The following is a 21128-nucleotide window of genomic DNA, read 5'->3' as shown; positions in this document are numbered from 1 at the left end:
TGGACAGCCGCATGTAAATCAATGAAGTTAGAACATCCCCTCTCACCTTACACAAAAATAAACTCAAAATGGCTTAAAGACTTAAACGTAAGACATGATACCATAAAACTCCTAGAAGAGATCATAGATGAAATATTCTCTGACATAAATCATACAAATGTTTTCTTACGTCAGTATCCCAAGGCAACAGAAATAAAAACAAAAATAAACAAACAGGACCTAATCAAACTTACAAGCTTTTGCACAGCGAAGGAAACTATAAGCAAAATGAAAAGACAACCTACAGAATGGGAAAAAATATTTGCAAATGATGCGACCAACAAGGGCTTAATTTCCAAAATATACAAACAGCTCATACAACTCAACAACAAAAAAAACAAACAATGCAATCGAAAAATGGGCAGAATACCTAAACAGACATTTCTCCAAAGAAGAAATACAAATAGCCAATAAGCACATGAAAAGATGCTCAAATCACTAATTATTAGAGAAATGCAAACCAAAACTACAATGAAGTACCACCTCACAATGGTCAGAATGGTCATCATTAAAAACTCTACAAATAACATATGCTAGAGAGGATGTGGAGAAAAGGGAAACCTCCTACACTTGGTGGGAATATAAGTTGATGTAGCCACTATGGAAAACAGTATGGAGGTTCCTCAGAAAACTAAAAACAGAATTACCATATGATCCAGCAATCCCACTCCTGGGGATATACCCAGACAAAACTCTAATGCAAAAAGAAATATGCACCCCTATTTTCACAGCAGCACTATTCACAATAGCCGAGACATGGAAACAACCTAAATGTCCATCAACACATGAATGGATAAAGAAGATGTGGTACATATATACAATGGAATACTACTCAGCCATAAAAAAGAATGAAATAATGCCATTTGCAGCAACATGGATGGACTTAGAGGTTATCATACTAAGTGAAGTAAGTCAGAAAGAGAAAGACAAATAATATCACTTATATGTGCAATCTCAAATATGACACAAATGAACCTATCTACAAAATAGAAACAGACTCACGGACATAGAGAACAGACTTGTGGTTGCCAAGGGGGAGGTGATTGAGGGAGGGATGGAGTGGGAGGCTGGGGTTAGCAGATGTAAGCTATAATATACAGAATGGATAAAGGTCCTACTGTATAGCACAAAGAACTAAACTCAGTATCCTATGATAAACCATAATGGAAAAGAATATTAAAAAAAAAGAATGGATGTGTATATGTGTGTACACATACACACACACACAACTGAATCACTTTGCTGTACAGCAGAAATTAACACACTATTGTAAATCAACTATACTTTCAATTAAAAAAAGAGAATATAAATAGCAACAAAAAGAAGAAGAAACCACCTTTAAAAAAAAAAGGTTATTGTGAGGATTAAATGAGATAATTCGTGTAAAGTCCTAGAACAATACCTGGCTCATAGTTAGAGTTGGAGAAGTAAGAGCTATTGGCATTATCATTATTACTTTATTATTAGCTACTGATGTAAAGGAAACAGTAGTCAGCCATGAATTTCATAAAATACTTTGTTAATGCTAAATAGATGATGGTAATGTCACTGGAAATTTGCAACATAAGTTGTAAGTAAGGATTCTTGAAACTGAAGGGACTTACTTTTAAGGGAAAGCTATAACAGCCCAAAATTAAACCACCTTTTCAAAATCTAAGGATTTGGGGGCAAGAGGTAAGGGTAATTATGGAATGTAGGTAAGTAAAAGTATCATAGAGATTTTATATTTGGTATGTGGAGGAGCTAACAAGTGATGTTTTTGTTTGGGAAGTATAGAAAAAGTATAATTATAGCTTCTAAAAGTAGATAATAACTACCCACAGAATGAAAAGCATAGTATCAATAGAACTTCAAAATCAACAAGGGGGAAAATACAACAGAAATAAATTTGAACCACGTTAGCAAAATATGGAGAAATTTTTAAAATTTCAAATTATCTAGAAAGTAATAAAAAGGATTGATTCTAAAACTTGGGAAGCACATTAATCCCGCATTCAGAAGGGGAAAAAAGTATAATTCTAAATGTTTATATTAGTTTAAAAATGCAGAAAAATACATGAACAAAGTATTAACTTAAGAAGTGACTTTAAAAATCATTATAAATAAAAAGACAGTAGGAAGAAGTATTTAATAAAAGGATATATGAAATTAATGAAATAAAAGAAAAAAATGAAAGGATATAAAGAACAAAAGCTGATTTTTTTTTGAGATCAATAAAATACATAAACACCTGGCAACCTGATTAAAAGGAAAAGAGAAAGTGCAAAATTATACTTTTAGAAATGAGAAAAGGAATAAAACTACTCTTACATAAGAGAGGGAAAAAATGACTAGAGAAAGAATGTGCCACGAATTACCGTACATCCATATTATACAATACTAAGCAACTACTTTAAAAGCATGGATTCAAAGCATTGACCTAGAAGAATGTCTATGACTTACTGTTCAGTGATAAATAAAAGTCATGGACTAGAGTATGAAATTTGTCCCCATTTTTTTAAAAACAAGCAAGCACTTCAAAAATCCATAAATTCATGAAGATGAGCACAGGGAAAGGTGCTGAAGAGGATGCTAGGTGTACACTGGTTACTGCAGGAGGGGAGGGAAACTACGTTTTCTTTAAATTATCTCTGATATGCTAACTGGCTACAATGAACATCATTTTGTAATTTTAAAGCAATTTTATAAAGGAAAATAAAAACATACATATTGAGAGTATTATTCTGTTTATGCAAAAACTGTTATCTGGGCACATAGAGCACAGTGCATCTAGGATGCAAGGCTCCCCAACAGCCGGCTCTCAGCCAGTGAGCTCGGGCCTGGCCCAGGCTCCAGCCTCCCCTCAGGAGAGGTATGGACAACAGGGGCTGCCAGCCCTTCCCCAGAGCAATCCAACCACCCTAGATGTGGTCTCCCTTCCAACCATGAAGCTCCTCTTCATTGGAAAACATCCCTTTCGATTTGTTTAATGTATAAACCTCCCCAGAATTCATTATATTAAAATATTTTTTTTATCTGCTCTTAAAGTTTATAATCACAGGCATTCGTTTTCCTCTTTCGTCCTCTACAGAGAACTTCTAACCCTCTGCCACAGGAAGCAGGGGGTGTCACCCACTATATTTTCAGGGTGTAACGCCTCCCTTCCAGGGCCTCTGTTTTTAAAAAATTGCATTTTCACAATCATAGGTAATTTTCTTTCCATCTTTGGGTACCTACCTAGAAAACCAGAGTTGTTCCTCCACACCCCTTCCCTTCTCACACGAAATCCCTAGTTTAAAGGTTGAATTGGTTGGCTGTATGTCCTACATATGTGTTCCCTCCCACAATGCAAACCCCAGGTCCCTGAAAGTTTTCCAGTCCTCCATTGTTTTTACAGAGTCTAGCAAAGAGCAGGTAAGCCATGAATAAATGCTTTTAGACAGGACAGTGCAAGCTGAAGCTGGATGTTCTGGTGTCCAGGGTAAGCAGCCCCAAAGAAGTGCTCAGGTGAGTGGGGCAGGGAGTGAGGAGAGACCCCAGTTCATCACCTCCTCCACTGGCCCAGGGGTCTGACCCCACACTACAGGCCCAGCACCAACGTCTCAGAGAGATGAATGGGGAAGGGTTGGGGAGGATGCAAGGAAATGGAAAGATTTTGTAAGCTTTAAAAATCATTATTTTAAGCGTCTGTATCTCCTAAACGTTGATGCTCTGGGTCAAGGGCCGGCAAACTTTGGCCCTCTGACCAAATCCTGCTGCCGCCTGCTTTGGGCATAAGTTTGACTGGCACACAGCCATGCCCGCTTGAAACTGTCTATGGCTGCTTTCACACTTACACAGCAGAGTTGAGTCACTGTGACAGAGACCTATGATACCCTCACAAAAAACTAAAACATTTACTATCTAGCCCTTCATAGAAGAAGTTTGCTGACCCTGCTCCGGGGCACAACAGGCCATCTCCTCTGGCAATTACTAAAAACACATGAGTGCATGCATGCCCTGGGATGAGGGAATTAGGGGTAATAAGAAACAGGAATAAGGACCCTCAGAAAACCCAACCACATCCTGGAAGAAAAAGATCTCAAATCAATGACATAACCTTCCACCTTAAGAAACTAGAAAAAGAAGAGTGAACTAAACCCACAGCAAGCAGAAGGAAGGAAATAATAGAGATTGGAGCAGAAATAAATGACATAGAGGTCAGAAAAAGAATAGAGAAAAGCAACAAAACCAAAAATTGCTTCTTTGCAGACAAACCTTTAACTAGACTGACTAAGAAAAAAAGAGAGAAGACTCGAATGATTAAAATCAGGAATGAAAGGGAGGCCATTGCTACCAATCTTACAAAAACAAAAAAAAAAGATTATAAGGGAATCTATGAATGATTATATGCCAAAACATTAGATAACCCAGATAAAATGGACAAATTGCTAGAAAGACACAACCTACCAAAACTCAAGAAGAAACAGAAAATCGGAATAAGCCTATATAAGTAAAGAGACTGAATTAGTAATCAAAAGACTTCCTGCAAAGAAAAGCCCAGGACCATATGGCTTCACCACCAAACTCTACCAAACGTTTAAAGAAGAATTAACACCAATCCTTCACAAACTCTTCCCAAAAATAGACGAGGAGGGAACACCTCCCAACTCATTCTGTGAGGCCAGCATGAACATGACACCAAAACTAGACAAAGATATCACAAGAAAGCTACAGACCAACATCCCTCATAATATATAGTCAAAAATCCTCAACAAGGGCTTCCCTTGTGGCGCAGTGGTTGAGAGTCCGCCTGCCGATGCAGGGGACATGGGTTCGTGCCCCGGTCCGGGAGGATCCCACATGCCGCGGAGCGGCTGGGCCCCGGGGTCATGGCCGCTGGGCCTGCGCATCCGGAGCCTGTGCTCCGCAACGGGAGAGGCCACAGCAGTGAGAAGCCCGCGTACCGCAGGGAAAAAAAAAAAAAAAATCCTCAACAAAATACTAGCAAACTGAATCTAGTAACATATAAAAAGGATTAGCAGCCAAACCCTGATTAGAAAGCCCACCCAGCTCAACTGCAGAAGAAGCAGAGGCATGGAGAGGACACTGACCAGAGGGGCACCAATATTTCTAGCTTTTCTTAGTAAGAAGTTTTTTGATTACTAATTCAATCTCTTTACTTATGTAGGCGTATTCTGATTTTCTGTTTCTTCTTGAGTTTTGGTAGCTTGTATCTTTCTTTGTGAGCACCTTTCCTCCAAGTCACCTCACATACAGGAGGCTTCCTCTCTCTGGGAGGTGGGGAGGCCCAAACATCAGCGCTGGTCCCCTGTCTGTGGTATCTGCTTCAAGAGTGGAGTTTTTTGTCTACCCAGAGAGCAGGGAAAGTGAGGACTGCTGTTTGTCCATCTTGTAGCCTGCTTGGCTATAAAATAGCAGAGAAGTAAAAAAAAAAAAAAAAAAAAAAAAAAAATCGATATACAAATCCCCAGGGTAATAAACTGACAGTTTATTACTCACCTCCAAACTACCATGCTTAAAGATCTTTCTCCATAAAGGCAAGTGGTTTTTAAGAGGGCACTGACCATGTGTCTGCCATCCACACATCTCTCCTACACACACACACACACACACACACACACAGCTTTGTGCTGTTGGAGAATCAGATGTATTTTTGCTACAATACCCTGCCCCTGCTGCTTTAAAAATAAAAGAAATAGACCAATACTTTCTTTGAGGAGACTCTTGTACTCTTACTTAGATTCTTTTACCTGTTTTTTCAGCCACCCACCACCCTTTGCACCATCGTTAAAGCCTTTTTCAGTCCAAGAAGTGCTTACAAAGAGCTGCTTCTTAATGTCTGCATTTGCTTCCTCAGCATTAGGTCACTGTCCCTGTGTTTTAGCTAAACACGCTTCAGTGCTTCTCCCTACTCAGTGGTTTTCCGAGGGCCTCCGTCCACATTAGTATTCTCCTTCTCAGACAGAGCATCCACACAGGGGCTTTCAGCCTCCCTGTTCAGGCCATCAAGCTATCAATGCGCCTAGAGCTCCGGTTCATTTGAGAACAGCCTGCTTCTAAGGAAGTCCTTGGCACAAGCAAAATGTCCCCTTTTCAGTGTAAAAGTGCCCCCGGGACCGGGCCACCCAGCTGCCACCCCGGCTCCAGACACTGCTGTGCACTCTCCCCTCCCTAGAACAGTCTGTAAGGATGGTCCCAGCCCAGACCCAGCTCCCTGGTGGAAGCAGGACTCCAGAGACAAAGGGGGTGGAAAGGAAGGAGCCCTGGACTAAGGGTCAGGGCCCTGGACTATGAGCTTGGTTCCACTCTGAGCTCCCCGCAACTGCCCACTTGCCTGTCACCAGGTCAGAGGGGAACGTGGATGAGAAGAAGGTGGCAGAAAGAAAGGCAAGGTAAGCGATTCCACTGGCCAGTGGCCTCACCTGTCCAAACACGTACAGCAGCCCGATGGCGCCTCCGGTCTGCCCGCCGAGGACCGCCGCGATCATGGAGTAGACGCCGCCGGTGCCCACGTCGCAGTGCTCCCCAACCCCGATGCCAGACAGCACTGTGACTAGGGCCACCAGGGCGACGAAGGACACCAGAAACACACCCATGAGCACTCCCGTGTTTCCCTGCGGCGGAACAGCAAGGAGCCAGGTCAGGGTTAGGGCACACGGAGGGAGCACTGCCCACCGCTCCCACGCCCCCGGGGGTGGGCACGCTGGAAAAGGACAAAGGCAGGCCCACAGGAGTAAGGCCTGGAAGGGATTCCAGATGAATGTAGTGTCCCTGCAGCAAACTCTTAGAGACTTCCCAGCGCCGACAATATCAAGTCGAAGCCACGCCATATCCTCTTGAAGCCCCTCCTGGTCTCTCCGCTCTCCACCTCCCCAGGCCCCCTCATCCCTCTGCCGACATCCCTCCCCCAGACGCACACGGCGCGCCAGCGTGAAGTCACGTGCCCCCTCGCCCCACCCACCCACCCATGCGGATCCCCTGCGTGGAATGCCTTTCTGCCCGTTCCTCTTCCTTGGCAGGTTCACTCCAACGCATCCCTCAAGACAAGGGTTAGAGTTTCCTCCTGCAGGACGCTGTCCCTGGGAGCCTTCCTCTGGCTCCAGTAGTACCCAGGGCTTAGTGCTTATCACAGCACTTATCACACTGAGTCTTGTTCCCAAGCCCGTCTTTACCTCTGGGCTGCCAAGAGAGCAGGATTAGGTTTGGGTTTTTTTCCTTGCTTTCCCCATTTCTCTTTTATTTGTGTGCACAGCATTCTTCCCGCCCATACTGCATCTACTCTCTTCTCGCACTTCTGACATTTAAAAATGCTTATCACCTGCAAGTTATTTGAACGTTTAGAAGTTCACTGCATTGAAAAATTGGTTTATTTATATGAAAGACCTTTTATAAATGAGTAGAGAAGCATGGGGAGGGGGGAGAAAAAGAGGTAAATATTTTCTTTATTTCTATTTTGACATCTATTGATATTTAGATGGAGGTTGGAGAATGAAGTGGGATTATTGTATTTGTTAATCTGTTGGATTTTCAGCTGAGAGTAATGCCATACCAAGAAAAATTATGATTCTGTTAATAGAGAAGTGGGAACAAAATGGATCTAAAGTTTGCCACGGTAGACTATATGGTACCTAAAGGATTAGGTTATATTCAGTTATGTTTTATTCAGTTACTTATTTTGCTGTTTTTGCATTTTTAATGAACTTATATAATTACTATTTTCTTCCTTTGTTCGTACTTTTAAATTGTCTACATGGGATAATTTTTTAAAGTCTGTACCAGTCTTTAAGTTTTCATACCAAAATTGCCACTTTAACGTTTTTCAAACTATAAATATGCTGCCAAATTATTCTTTAGAATTAATATTTTCTATTTAAAAGTGACCTGGGCATGACCTCTACTTATTTTAATTTTATGCTATCCTCTAGAAGCTCTACCTTATTTTTGGCATTTCACATTTACCTTTATTTCCATGTTCAAATATGATTTTTCAGGTAAAACTAATGTCAGAATTGAAAAGGAGAGATCATTTTAGGGCAAAAGGATGTATTTGTGTGGTAGCAGCCTCAAAGATGGTCCCAGTGGTCCCCACCTCCTGGCATTCGTGCCCTTGTGTAATCTGCTCCCCTTGAGCGGGGGCTGGATGGAGTGACTCACTTTTAATGAGCAGAGCCCCGCAGAAGTGATGGGATGTCACTTTTGAGATGAGCGTATGAGAAGACCGTGGCTTTCATCTTGGGCACTTGCTCCCTCCCTCTCTCTTAGGTTGCTGGCCCTGCGGGAAGCCAGCTGCAGTTACTGAGGCAACCCTATGAAGAGGCCCACGTGACAAAGCCTGACAACAACCTCACAAGTGATCCTGGAAACAGACCCTCTGCCAGTGGAGCCTTCCGATGAGAGTGCAGCCCTGACTGACAGCTTGGCTGCAACCCCATGAGAAATCCTGAGCCACAGGCACCCAGCTAAGTTGCTCCTGGATCCCTGAACCACAGTAACGACAAGATAACACATATTTGTTGCTTTAAGCCGCTAAGTGTTGGGATAATTTGTTGTGCAGCAATAAATAATTAACACAACTTGTACTTCACTTTGGGGATGGGACTGACACTTCTGGATAGCCATTTCTCAAAAAAGTCACCCAGCGAGAGGGTTAAGAGGAGGCCCTAAGATTTAAGAATAGAAATAGAGAGAGCTTACCCTTCTCTCCTTACACCATCCCATAAGCAGCCCCTGCATAAGGCAGAGCCCAGGGGCCCAGGCTGTCAGTGCCAGGCCTTCCTCTGCCACAGCAGTCAGGTTGCTGGGCCTCCCCTGGACACAGGCTGAAGAGGTGCTGGGCAGTGGGGTGGCATCCAGGAAGGGGAAAAATCAGAGGTTAATCCCAGAAGCCTGAGAATGGCTGCCAGGACAAGGCATCTGAGCTGGAGGATTTGTGTTTTTGGAAGTGGGGGCCCCTGTAAGTTTGGGAGGAGCATGAGAGGCATCCACACCAGAGAGGTTGCTAACCTTGCTCTAAGCTTTCCACACATTAATAAAGAAAACTTTCAGACCCATCCTGGCTCTGGTTAAGGCTGAACCCTGAGCTAAGGGCCTGGGTACAGAGTAGAGCAAGAGCTGAGGAAGGTGTGGCCTCAACCAGGCCTCCTAAGAGGGCTAAGAACCCCATACACCCCGCAACAGTGAAGCTTTCATCCCCTGGAATTTGTAGATGTGATGGTTAACTCTATATGCCAACTTGGCTAGATTATGGTGACCAGTTGTTTAGTCAAACACTAGTCTAGAAGTTGCTGTAAATGTATTTTTAAGATGGGATTAACATGTACAATCAGTTGACTTCTTTTTCTTTTATCTTTTGGCCACGCCACGTGGTATGGGGGATCTTAGTTCCCTGACCAGGGATGGAACCCGCGGCCCCTGCATTGGAAGCGCGGAGTCTTAACCGCTGGACCGCCAGGGAAGTCCCACAATCAGTTGACTTTAAGTAAAGGAAATTACCCTCCATAATGTGGGTTGTTTCATGCAATCAGTTGAAGGCCTTAAAAGCAAAGACTGAGGTTTCCCAAAGAAGAAGGAATTTGGTCTCCAGACTGCAACGTAGTAGTTCTGCCTGAGTTTCTAGGTTTTGGACTCAAAAAACTGCAACATCTATTCCTACCTGCATCTTACCTATCCTACAGATTTGGGACTTGCCAGCCCCCAAAATCATAGAGCCAATTTCTTACCATAAACACACACCCCCCTCTCTCTCTACCTCCATGAGATGATAAAAAATATATACAGCCGTCCCTAGGTATCCACAGGGGATTAATTCCAGGACTGGTCCTGGATACCAAAATCTGCGGATGCTCAAGTCCCATAGTCAGCTCTTCTATCTGCAGTTTCCCTTCCACGGATTCAACCAACCGTGGACCGTGTAGTACTGTATTATTTATTGAAAAAAACCTGAGCATAAGTGGACCATGCAGCTCAAACCCATATGTTCAAGGGTCAACTGTATATTGGTCTCTGTACCTGGTTCCTGGCACAGAGTTCCTGAAACCTTGTCATTTCTTAAGTGATAAGAGCACTAGAAGCATCTCTTGTTCTAACATTTGTCTTTGACCCCATCCCTGACACGGGGCTCCTAAAACCCTTGTAAATTCCTAAGCGATAAAAACACAAGGAGCATCTTTTGTTCTAATGAGGCGGCTCAGTGGGCTGCTGGATGGGGGCTGGTCACCAGAAAGACCAAGCTCGATTAGAAGCTTGGAGTTTTCACCACCACCACTCCCAACACACATATACACACTTCTCTAGAGAGGGGAGAGGGGCTAGAAATGGAGTTAATAATTGATCATGTGTGATGTGAAGCTGCTATAAAAATCCACAAAGAATGGGGTTTGGAAAGCTTCCAGGTAGGTGAACATAGCCACATACCAGGAGAGTGATGCACCCCAACTCCATGGGGACAGAAGCTCCTGCTCTTGGGACCTTTGCAGACCTTGCCCTAGGTATCTCTTCATCTGCCTTTTCATAATCCTTTAATAAGCTAATAAACATAAATAAGTGTTTCCCTGCTGCTCTAGCAAATTAATGGAATCTGGGAGGGCATGGGTCGTGGGAATGGGGGGGGTCGTGGGAACCCCGGATGCGCAGCCTCGGTCAGAAGCATAGGTGACAAACTGGACTTGTGATTGGCAGCTGAAGTGGGTGGGGGCAGCTTTAAGGGATGGAGCCCTTAACCTGTGGGATCTGATGCTCTCTCCAGGTAGTGTCAGAATTGAGTTACATTGTAGAACACTCAGCTTGTGCCACAGAATTGCTTGATGTGGGGAGAAATCTGGCGACCAGCAGTGTCAAGTGAAGTGTTCCGTGTGAAAGTAAGGAGAAAGGCACGGAGGAGAACTGTAGGTTTTTACAATTTCTTCTCCCTCTCCCTCTCCCTCCCCCTCTCCCCCTCCCCTCCCCCTCCCCCTCCCCTTCTCCCTCTCCAGGCAGGGCATCAGACGAGTTAAAGAACACCAGGAAAGCTGGAGAGGGTCACAAACTGGAGGCAAACTTGCCATCAGCCTGCTCTCTCTGACCCATCTCTAGTCCCACCCACAATGTGCTCTGACTTCTGTGCTCATATTCCTGTAGGTAAATCCATGGTGAGGCTTCCACAGGCACCTCTGTCTGAGACCCAGGTTCTCAGGATTCTCATTTAAAAAGCAGTACTGGCTACTCCATGTACTTGATCTTGTTCTGTGCTTCCGGAGCATCAGTGCTTCAGGAATCTGTTGACTACACTGTGGAATACCCAAGGGTGACAAAGCTTTCCATGCCCCAGGCCCACAGGAGGCTCCAGGGCCACCAGCTCATCACTCACCACCAGCCAGCCAGTCCTCAAGAAAAGGACAACCCCAAAAATGTTGATCATGCAGGACGTGAACACACCATCCCAGGTCCCGAACAGCACTGGTTCCCATATGAACAGCTGGATCTTCCACCAGGGCTGGGGCTGGGCCAGGGCCTCCTGAAAACAGGGCACACAGGAGTCAGCTCAGCAGCAGTGGGGAGGGCTGGAGCGGGGAGGGGAACGGAGGTGGGTGCTGGGAGAACTCAGCTTTAAAGCTCTCCTGTTGGGCCATGCCCTGTAGACCTGTGCGCATAGCAATTCCTGTGCGTTCGCAGCCAGAGCTGTTCAGCAAACTCAGTTCCCTTGCCTTCTGGCCACTCGGGAGACTGCATTTCCCAGTCTCTTTACAGGCGGTGTGGCCACGTGACTGAGTTCCAGCCACTGGGATGCGGGTGAACGCGGGATGCTGGGCTTCAGCTCTGACGTGGGTCAGGAGCTCTGGGTGACGCCATCCTCCCTTTCAGTCTCTCCCTTCCTGGTGGGAAGAGCAGCTTCCAGCAGTTACTAATCTTTGGGGAACCTTCCTTTACTTACCTTTTTCTCCTCTGGCCCTTCTAACACTTCTGTAATGAATTCTATGTATTAAATTCCCTCTATTTAAAAAATCTAGGGCAGTTTCTGTGTTCCTGACTGAACACTGGCTGGTACGGTGATCCCTAAGTGCCCTTCCATCCCATACCCCAGGATCCCAAGGCATCATTTGGCAGTTGTCTAGAATCACAGGCTAACAAGTGGTGAGACAGACGCTTTCCTCATTTTTCCAATTCAAAAATAACAAAGGCACTTACAGTACACCCATACAGAAACTCTTTACTAAAAGGACAAAACCTTATAGAAATACTAAAACGATCGTAAGCAAAATCAGTAGCCACTCATACGTTGAACTGCTCCTGCATAGGTTTAGTAATTAACCTAAATTCAGACATCACTGGAGTCTTCCAATGGCCTCAAACTACTGCAGCAGTGATGAAATGATTCTCACCTTGGGGTGGGGAAGGGAGGCACCCAGCTAAGACCCACTGTGTGCACTAAGCCTAACTGGTGCGTGTATGTGAACTATAACCTCAGGGAGATGGCAGAAAAGTCAAGGGACAGGGGAAATCTAAGGTCCAGAGTCAGGGGCAGGGGCCCTGAACAGCTGAGAACAATGGGTGCGCTCATGCTCTAGGACCAAGGCCAGAGGCCAACTATGCTCAGTCAAAACAAAAGGAGAGGATCCCAGCTTCCCCCCTTGTATCGCACACCTACAGATGAAAAAAGGGCCTCAAGAAATCATCAGGGCCATCAATGAAGCCACGCAGGACAGATGGGCCGGGGGACTCCTGACACCAGCTGAAACACCTTTCATCTCTGTATATTTCTGTGCATCTGTCTTTTGCAAACCACTAATGAGGAATCTCCTGAAAGTCAATAAACATGAGAACAGTGATCTTGGCTAAGAGCGAAGACCCTGCCAACCTATGCTTATCTTTGAACAAATGGTACCAAGGGACTTTGTGGTAAGTAAGATTGTTTTCCAGGATCCTAATCTCAAAACTCAGGACCTGGCCCAACTTCCCGTCTCTGCTTGTGTTCGCTTCCTACCATGGCTTGTTACAGGCCTACTATTTATTAGAAACAGTCATAACAATAGCAACTATCAGCAACAAAGAGTAATAACTTAGGGAGTGCTTTCGGCTTCCACATCAATTCCCCACTTTGGTGCTCAGGTCACCCCGGGAGCGAGGCAGGAAGAGGGCCCCTGTCTACAGCCAGCCGAGGAAAGCGAGCCCTGGAGAAGAGACGCAACCAGCCTAGGTCCACAGTTGGGGTTAGAATTCCCCAACCCAGACTGTAAAACCTGCACCACAGGTCACAGGCCCTCTTCTCTCCTAAATTTCAATGTTTCAGGTGCAATTTCTAACATCCTGGATTTCGCTTAATTGTGAGTACCTCTGCTTTACCCTTAAAATTCCTGTTGTGATTTTAGAAACTGTATACCTCTGTTATCACAACCTTCATATTTCCCCTCTAAAACCTGTTTTGTTTATTTGTTTATTTACCTAATGGGGGTATGAAAAGCTTTTCAGTCCCTAGATCTCACTGGACTAAGTCAGCCTTAAAGGTGCTTCACAGATGAATGAGGCCGAAACTTTAGGAGACTCTTTACCCTGAGAATAAAGGTGTAAGTGAAGGTATACATGGCTTGAAATGGGTTTGGTGCCCAAGTCATGACAGTTTATTTCAGGACATTTAGAGGAGTGCACATACCTTTTCTTACCAAGTGACACAAGAACACAACTAAGTCTTCCCAAAGCCTGCTCATCTGATACTGGCAAGAAGCACCTAAGTTTGACCCAAGGTTGGGGCCCTGATGTTTTGAGAGAGAGAGAGAGACATAAGCCAGTGAGAGAAAAGGAAGAAGAAACAAAAGCACCAAAAAGGGGAGCTAGGATGAGATGGAGAACCCTAGAATAAAATGACAAATAGGTACTCGGGAGACCCCAAGGGACAATTCCCAGCACCCCCGCAGACACGCTGCCGCCAACATCAATACAGGATGCCAGCCCGGGGCCCATGCTTGTCACCTCTCCCTGGCCCACCACACCCTCCAGCCTCCCCACTTTCAGGACGCCCTCAGCCTTCTGCACTGCCCCAGGGTTGGCCTTGTGGAGAGTGCCGACCCGACAGGCAGCTCAAACCAGCTCCCTTGCACAGTAACTACCATTGGGCCGGCCCAATTCTGACACCAGTGCCAGTGGGGGGCGGTTTCTCCTACACCAAGCAATTCTCTGACACCAGTGGGTGTCCCATAGTTCAAGACAACTCCGACGCTGCCCACCCAGAGACAGTGCCATCCCACAGTCAAAGGCTCAGTCCTACCAGACTGCCCCTCAGATGCCAATCCCAAGTCCACGTTGTCCCTATGCTTCTGACCCACGGGCTACTGATCAGAGGTTCCCACCACCCCCGTCTTGGGTTCAGTTAATTTGCTAGAGCGGCTCACAGAACTCAGACAAACATTTTACTTACTAGATTACCAGCTTATTATGAAAGGATATGACTCAGAAGCCACCAGATGAGGGGGTTTAGGGAAAGGTTTGAGGTCCATGCCCTCTCCCAGCGCACTCTCCCACCACCTCCATGTGGTCACCAACCCAGAAGCTCTCCAAACCCTCTTTTTTGGGTTTTTCTGGAGGCTTCATCACATAGGCATGACTGATTTCTTTCCCCTACCCTGAAAGTTCCAACCCTCCAATCACATGGCTGGTTCCTCTGTAACCAGCCTCCATCCTAGGTGATTCTAAAAGTCACCTCGCTACTACAAACCCAGTGGTGGCTGAAGGCGTTTGTTATGAATATCAAGACACCTTATCACTCTTATCCCTTAGGAAATTCCAAGGGTTTTAGGAGCTCTGTGCCAGATATCTATTTATTATAAATCACAGTATCACAACTGGCTACTCCCCAACCCTGCTGTCTGTCTGTCCTGCCAGCCCTCTCCAATCCCCTTCAGCTCTTGCTCAGATAGGCTGCGGGCAGAGCCATGTCTGCAGCATAAGCAGACATCCAATAGGAGGACAGGATATCAGCTTCTCCAGCCCACTCAGGGACCGCATGCCAAACCCCCTCCTTTATGGGAGGGTAAGGAAGCTCATCTCGTCTCATATGTGCCCTCCCACAAAGGCCGTGGCTCACAGACTCTCCCTTTGTGCCTCTCCCTAGTCATTTCTGTTGCCCAGGGAGAGGGAGGTGGAATAGCTGGGGTGACAGGGGGTGAGAGTTGGGCCAGTACTGGGCTATCTTGTGCTTGGTACCAACTGTTGATAACTCTCTTAGAACCTCATTGTCTTCAGATTTGGGCCCCAGTCATCAATTCCGAAATAACAAGAGTCTCATTCAACACTCTATGACACAGACATGACAGGTTGCGGGGAAAGGCAGGTGACAGTAGGATGTGTGCTGTGCCCAGCATGGAGGCCACTGGGAAGCAGGGGTGGAAACCAAGAAAGGAGAGACAGAAAGGCGAGGGGCAAAGCAATCCCTCAGAAAGGGGACCACAGACAGCCTCAAGGGGCAGGACCCTCAGGTTGGCAGGGACAACTTGGCAGGTTCCAGGGCACAGAGACTTGGAGTCTGGCCACGGGTGATCGCACCTGTGCGCTGCTCGTTGCTAGGGCTTTCCTTCCCAACCTCCCAGAACAAGGAGCCAGGCCCTCTAAGCCCAGGGCTGCACCCCACACTGGAGACGCCACGGCCGCCTGGTGGGTGCTTTAGTTCAGAGGTAGGAGTCTTTCTCCCGTGAGAATCTTCACACTCGAGCAGGGCATCTAGAAAGACAGGGAAATCACACCTGAAATGTGTCCAGGGTGGGAAACACGTGACTTCCTGCATCCAGCAAGTGGAGCTGAGTAAGACAGAGAAAAGCTCTGCTACGGGCAATGGTGCGAGCTCCCACCCAGGAGCCTCTTGTCTCAAACAGCCACCGCCCTCCCACAGGCCACCCTCCGGGCCTTACTGAACACAGCTGAAATGTGAGAAAACACCTATTGTCTCTCCTGGCAGCTGGAGGAAAGGAGACTGGGAAGGAACTCTGCTTCTGCCCACTTGGGTCAGGAGCGGATCAGAGCAAGACATAGCCTTCCTCCCAAAGACTGGTTCTACCTGGAGCACGCACACATGCGCCGGCAGCTTGCTTTCTGAAAGCTAATTATTTAATTATTACTCACACATCAGAGAATATCCCAAGCTGCTGCTGAACTGTGACGCACTGAGCAGAGTGGGTGCCACATTCCTCTCCTCTGGCTCTGAACAGGCACCACAGGCTGCAGCTGGGCAGGGGGGCAGCAGGGCTCCACGGGCCAGCGGCCGCCTGTGGTACCTGCATCCGACGCAAGTAGCTACATACCTGCCTCAGGGTGGGCTGCGCAGTTTAGATGAGGTGAGAATCGTGAAAGGTTTTTTGGTTAGCATGAAGCACATCAGGCAGTTTTAAACGGGGGTGAGGATTTCTTCAGGCAAGTTGGAAAGAGGAGAGGTCTTACTGATTGTGCATCTTCTATCTGCCCTGGTACCTCGTCCTCATGTTTCAGGTGAATCCTTGCTCTACAGTTCAGCCTGAAAGCTGCCTCTCTCCAACCCCTGCCCAGTCGCAGCGCTGGGGCAGCCGGCCCCTTCTGTATTGTACTAGGAGTTCGAGAATGGGTGTCCGATGAGCGCTCTGCTACCCTGACTGAAGCTGGTAATGGGAACTGCTCCGCAGGACCCCCACGGAGTGGTCAAAGCCTGATTTCCCTGGATTCGAATCTGGGCAGCACGCTTGGTCAGCACTGATTTAGGCACTCCTAGAAATGTGAGATCTTCGTGGCTGTGCGGATCTCTTCTGCACGGAACAGGTTCAAAAGCCAGTGTCTCCGTAACAGTAGTTCCCGGTGCTTGATCTGTGGCTCTTCCATCTTGTGCATTCTGACCCCGGTCAAGGCCGGGAATCTCCCAAGGCACAACCTGGTCAGGCAACCACACAGGCCCAGGAGTGGCAAGACCCGTGGACGCTGTGACAGTGTTGATGTTGGTGGAGCCCCTGCCCGAGCCCTGCCTCTCAGAGCTATACAGCAGCTCATTCCCCACAGAGCGGCCACCTCTGTGCTCAGAATGCAGAACCCAAAGACACAATGCTCTGGGCACCTGACAGCACCCGACAGATCTAAATTCCCACAGCAGCGATGCCATGGCCACCTAAACAAGAGCTTCCCCTTCCCTTCCCAGCCTCCTTGGCAAAAGGACAGAGCCCTCTGCGAGACTCAGGCTGCCACTAGACAGTCTATCTCAGTTTAACATCAGGAGGAGAAACACAGACCCTAATGCCCACCCCCAGTAACAGGCAAACCAGCTAAAAATCAACGGCAAAAGAATTATTTTTCCAGGTGCTTCAGTGGATCAGACAATATTATACCCATTTAAGAATTCTTATGTACTAAGTACTTTTGATGTTTGGAATCACATCAATGTTTTATATACTCAAAATTAAACAAAATCACATCAAATCGACAGGATGAGAGAGAAAAATTAAAACAGAATGCAAAGAGAAACAAATTAACCTAACTATAATTCTAATGAATAATATAGCCACACCGAAGGTGGAAAAAACTGAGCAGAGTTAACTTTTGAACATAGTACTTTGACTATGTGCTCTCAGTCTAAAGACAAGTAACTAACTACAAACTAATACAAACTCTAGATAGAAAGTTTGTTTTTTGCAGGGGTAGGAGTTACCACTCCTGAATCTACCTTCCATGAATTGCAGGACTGAGCAAATAAGTAAATATACCGACTGGGAGTCAAGTTTCTCACTGTTGGAGAAGGCAGTTAAAACTAAGAAAAGAGGGCTTCCCTGGTGGTGCAGTGGTTGAGAGTCTGCCTGCCGATGCAGGGGACATGGGTTCGTGTCCTGGTCTGGGAAGATCCCACGTGCCACGGAGCGGCTGGGCCCGTGAGCCATGGCCGCTGAGCCTGCGGGTCCGGAGCCTGTGTTCCGCAGTGGGAGAGGCCACAACAGTGAGAGGCCCGCGTACTGCAGGAAAAAAAAAAAAAAAAAATGTGAGGAAAGAAGAATGAACCCTGGTGTGATCAATTAGAATTAGAGGTATCAGTTTGAATTTATAGTTTTTAATATATAGAGATAGACATATCTATACATGTCTATATCTATATCTATATCTATATCTATATATCTGTCTACTTAAAGGGTCTGTAAGTCAAGACACCCCAGTAGCAATGAACATACCTAGCACCCAGATCTTGGTCTCTAAATATCATTTCTCATTTTAAGGAGCCAGAGCTCTTTGGAGAAATAGCTGATTCAGGGCTGGGGCAGAAAAAGTATAAAATGAGCCTACAATATTTTGTGCCAGAAAGTAAGGAAGGGCTCCTAAAAATGATGAGGATGTGCCATAAGGACATAGAAGCCAGCTTGAAGGGGCACCCACTGGCCAAATCTGGAACAATTTGAACATCAAAATCAATAATAATCGCAATAGAATACACATGGGAAAAATAAGAATCTGAGTCCATACAGATATAAGCAAATGAATAAATTAAAGTAAGAGGAAGGAGGGAAAATTCTTCTTTATAGAAGACCAGGTAATATATGTAGAAGAAATATGATGTTAGAAAATCACCATTCTGCAACCATCACAGTAATAACTGAGTCTGCCAAGAATCATCAATGTATGCTAAAGCTAACAGGTAGAAAATTGATGAGGAACTGGATATTTCCATAGTCTCAAAGTATCCCCAACAAATTATTTATTAGTTACAAAGGGAAAATTAGTAACTTTAGAGTGGATTAACCTAGTGGGCACCACCTTAAATAAGTAACTAAAGTTAACATTACCAATAATGGGACAAGTGGAAACCCTGTGCCTCCCTCCTGATATGACGCCTGGAAAAGAACACAATATCATTCTATGGGTTCCTGCCAAAAATGCAAAACCTGAATCTAATCATGAGAGTTCACGTCCCAAACTCAGAAATATTCTACAAAAAAAACTAGCCTGTGTTTTGCAAAAAAATGTCAAGATCACGAAAGACAAAGAAAGGCTAAGGAACCATTCCAGATTAAATGAGACTAGAGAGGTGTGATGACTAAATGCACTGCGTGATGCTGGATTGGCTCCCAGTCCGGGAGAAAAAGCTACAGGATATTAGTGAGATAACTGGCAAAAGTGGACTGTGAAACTGTGGATTAGATAATAGGATTTATCAATGTTAAATGTCTTGATCTTTTTTTTTTTTTTTAGTATTCCATAGTCCAGCCATCCAGGCATGGACTATGGTTATTTTATTTTATTTTATTTTATTTGACCACACCCAGTGGCTTGTGGGATCTTAGTTCCCCAACAAGAGGCTGAACCCAGGCCCTTGACCATGAAAGTGTGGAGTCCTACCCACTGGACCAGGGAGTTCCCTAAGTGTCTTGATCTTGATAAATATAAAGTGGTTAGGTAAAAGAAAAGTTCTATTCTCAGGAAACAGACAATGAAGTATTTATGGACAAGGGGACATGATGTCTACAAATTAGTTCCAAATGGTTCGGGAAAAATATATATATAATCAAATATAATAGGTATTAAAATATATATTATATATATGGAATAGAAATATATGTATATATAGAGAGAGAGCACACAAATAATAAAGCAAAAGGAGAAAATGTTAATAACTGGTAAATCTGAGTCCAGAGTATACGGCGGTTGTTTGTACTGCTGTGACTTTCTATAAGTGTGAAATGTTATCAAAAGTTTAAAAATAAATAAGTAGTAAAAGCAATTTTTATTTTTTAAAAGAAGCCCAGACATATTTAGAGAACAGCTTGTTCACTCTTGTACCTCTAGTGCCCAACATGGAACAGGTACTTACTAAATGTGTTAGTTAAATGAATGAATGAATGAATACCATGTGTTTAGAGAGTGACATTAGACACCTCTTTTAAGGTAGCAGAATATGCACTTTCCTACCTTCCAAATTACCATGACAATGACTGAAAAGATGTGGGTTTTTTTTTTTTTTTAAGTACGAAACTATAGTTATAACTAGAAAGGGAAAAAACCAAGGGCTACTAGCAGACCAGACATTTGGAGAGATTCCTGCTGATGGGCTTGGAGGGGCAAAAAAAACCCCAAGTGATAGAGCAGCCCAGGGCAGCCAAGAGAAGAGCTGCCTTCCAAGGTACCTGAGAAGTTCCAAGTTCAGAGCCAGAGAATGCTAGGAGAAGACATAGGCCACAGCAATCACTGGGCATAACATTATCTTGGAGGCTTTATCATGTAGATGGAAGTAACATATATAGCCTAAAAGACTGGAGGGCAGTGTTGGTAAACGCGCCTATGTCATTGTCAATTCCTACATTTTACATTGAAGTGGTACAATATTAACTCTAAACAAACTGAAAATTTTTAAACGTATATTTAATCTCTAGAGCAGCCATTCTCAAACCTTTTGATCTCCAGACCCCTTTACATTCTTAAAAATTACTGAGGAGTCCAAAGAGCTTTCGTTTATGCGTGCTACAACTACCAGTATTCACCATACTAGAAGCTTAAAGTCAGATATTTTCAAATACTTATTAATCATTTAAACATAATAATAAGAAACCCATTATCTGTTAAAATAAGTAACATGTTTGCATGAAAAATAACTACTTTCCCAAACAAAAATATTCAGTGAAAAGAGATGCCTTGTTATACATTTTGCAAATCATTTTAATGTCTGGCTTGATAGAGTACAGCTGGATTCCCATATCTACTTCTGCATCCAATCTGTTGTAAAATGTTTTTTAAATACATGAAAACAATTTGGCCTTCCGTACTTCTATAGTTAGAAAAGGAAAGAGTAATTTACTACCACTATTCCATATATGAAAAAAATTCCTGTCACCCAAAAGATAAGAGAATTATACTCAAAAAAAGGTGACATGGGATATAAGAAACAGCAGTAGCTGCATATGAACCAAAAGAATTAAAGGGAACTTGAAAAAAATTAAGACTCTATAGCTCAGAAGCAGCAAAGCCTTAACAACTATTGCTTGTGTTTTCTTCTCCGTGAGTCTAATAACATCACTTGGTTATTCAGTTAAACACACACATATACATCTTACTATTGCAAATTTATAGTACTATTTATAGGTGTAAAATTTTTATAACAAACATGGAAGTACTCATTACAATTACAGAAAAATATAGAAATTTTATAAACC

General features: G+C 44.6%; 1 protein-coding gene across 1 annotated transcript in view; it reads right to left on the bottom strand.

Moving 5' to 3' along the window:
- The window catches only part of SLC12A8 (solute carrier family 12 member 8), a 132793-nt gene that overhangs the window by 102177 nt on the left and 9488 nt on the right, over positions 1–21128 (bottom strand). Inside the window, exons 2-3 of the mRNA XM_081236090.1 lie at positions 11366–11512; positions 6444–6635 (exon numbers count right to left, since the gene is read on the bottom strand). Of these exons, the coding sequence (XP_081092216.1) occupies positions 6444–6635; positions 11366–11512 (339 nt within the window). The remainder of the gene's footprint in view (positions 1–6443; positions 6636–11365; positions 11513–21128) is intronic.

Source organism: Mesoplodon bidens (genome assembly GCF_964165515.1).
Source record: "Mesoplodon bidens genome assembly, chromosome: 5".
NCBI classification, from domain to species: domain Eukaryota; kingdom Metazoa; phylum Chordata; class Mammalia; order Artiodactyla; family Ziphiidae; genus Mesoplodon; species Mesoplodon bidens.
Note: the sequence above shows the minus strand (reverse complement) of the source record. Positions and strands in the feature narration are given on the sequence as shown.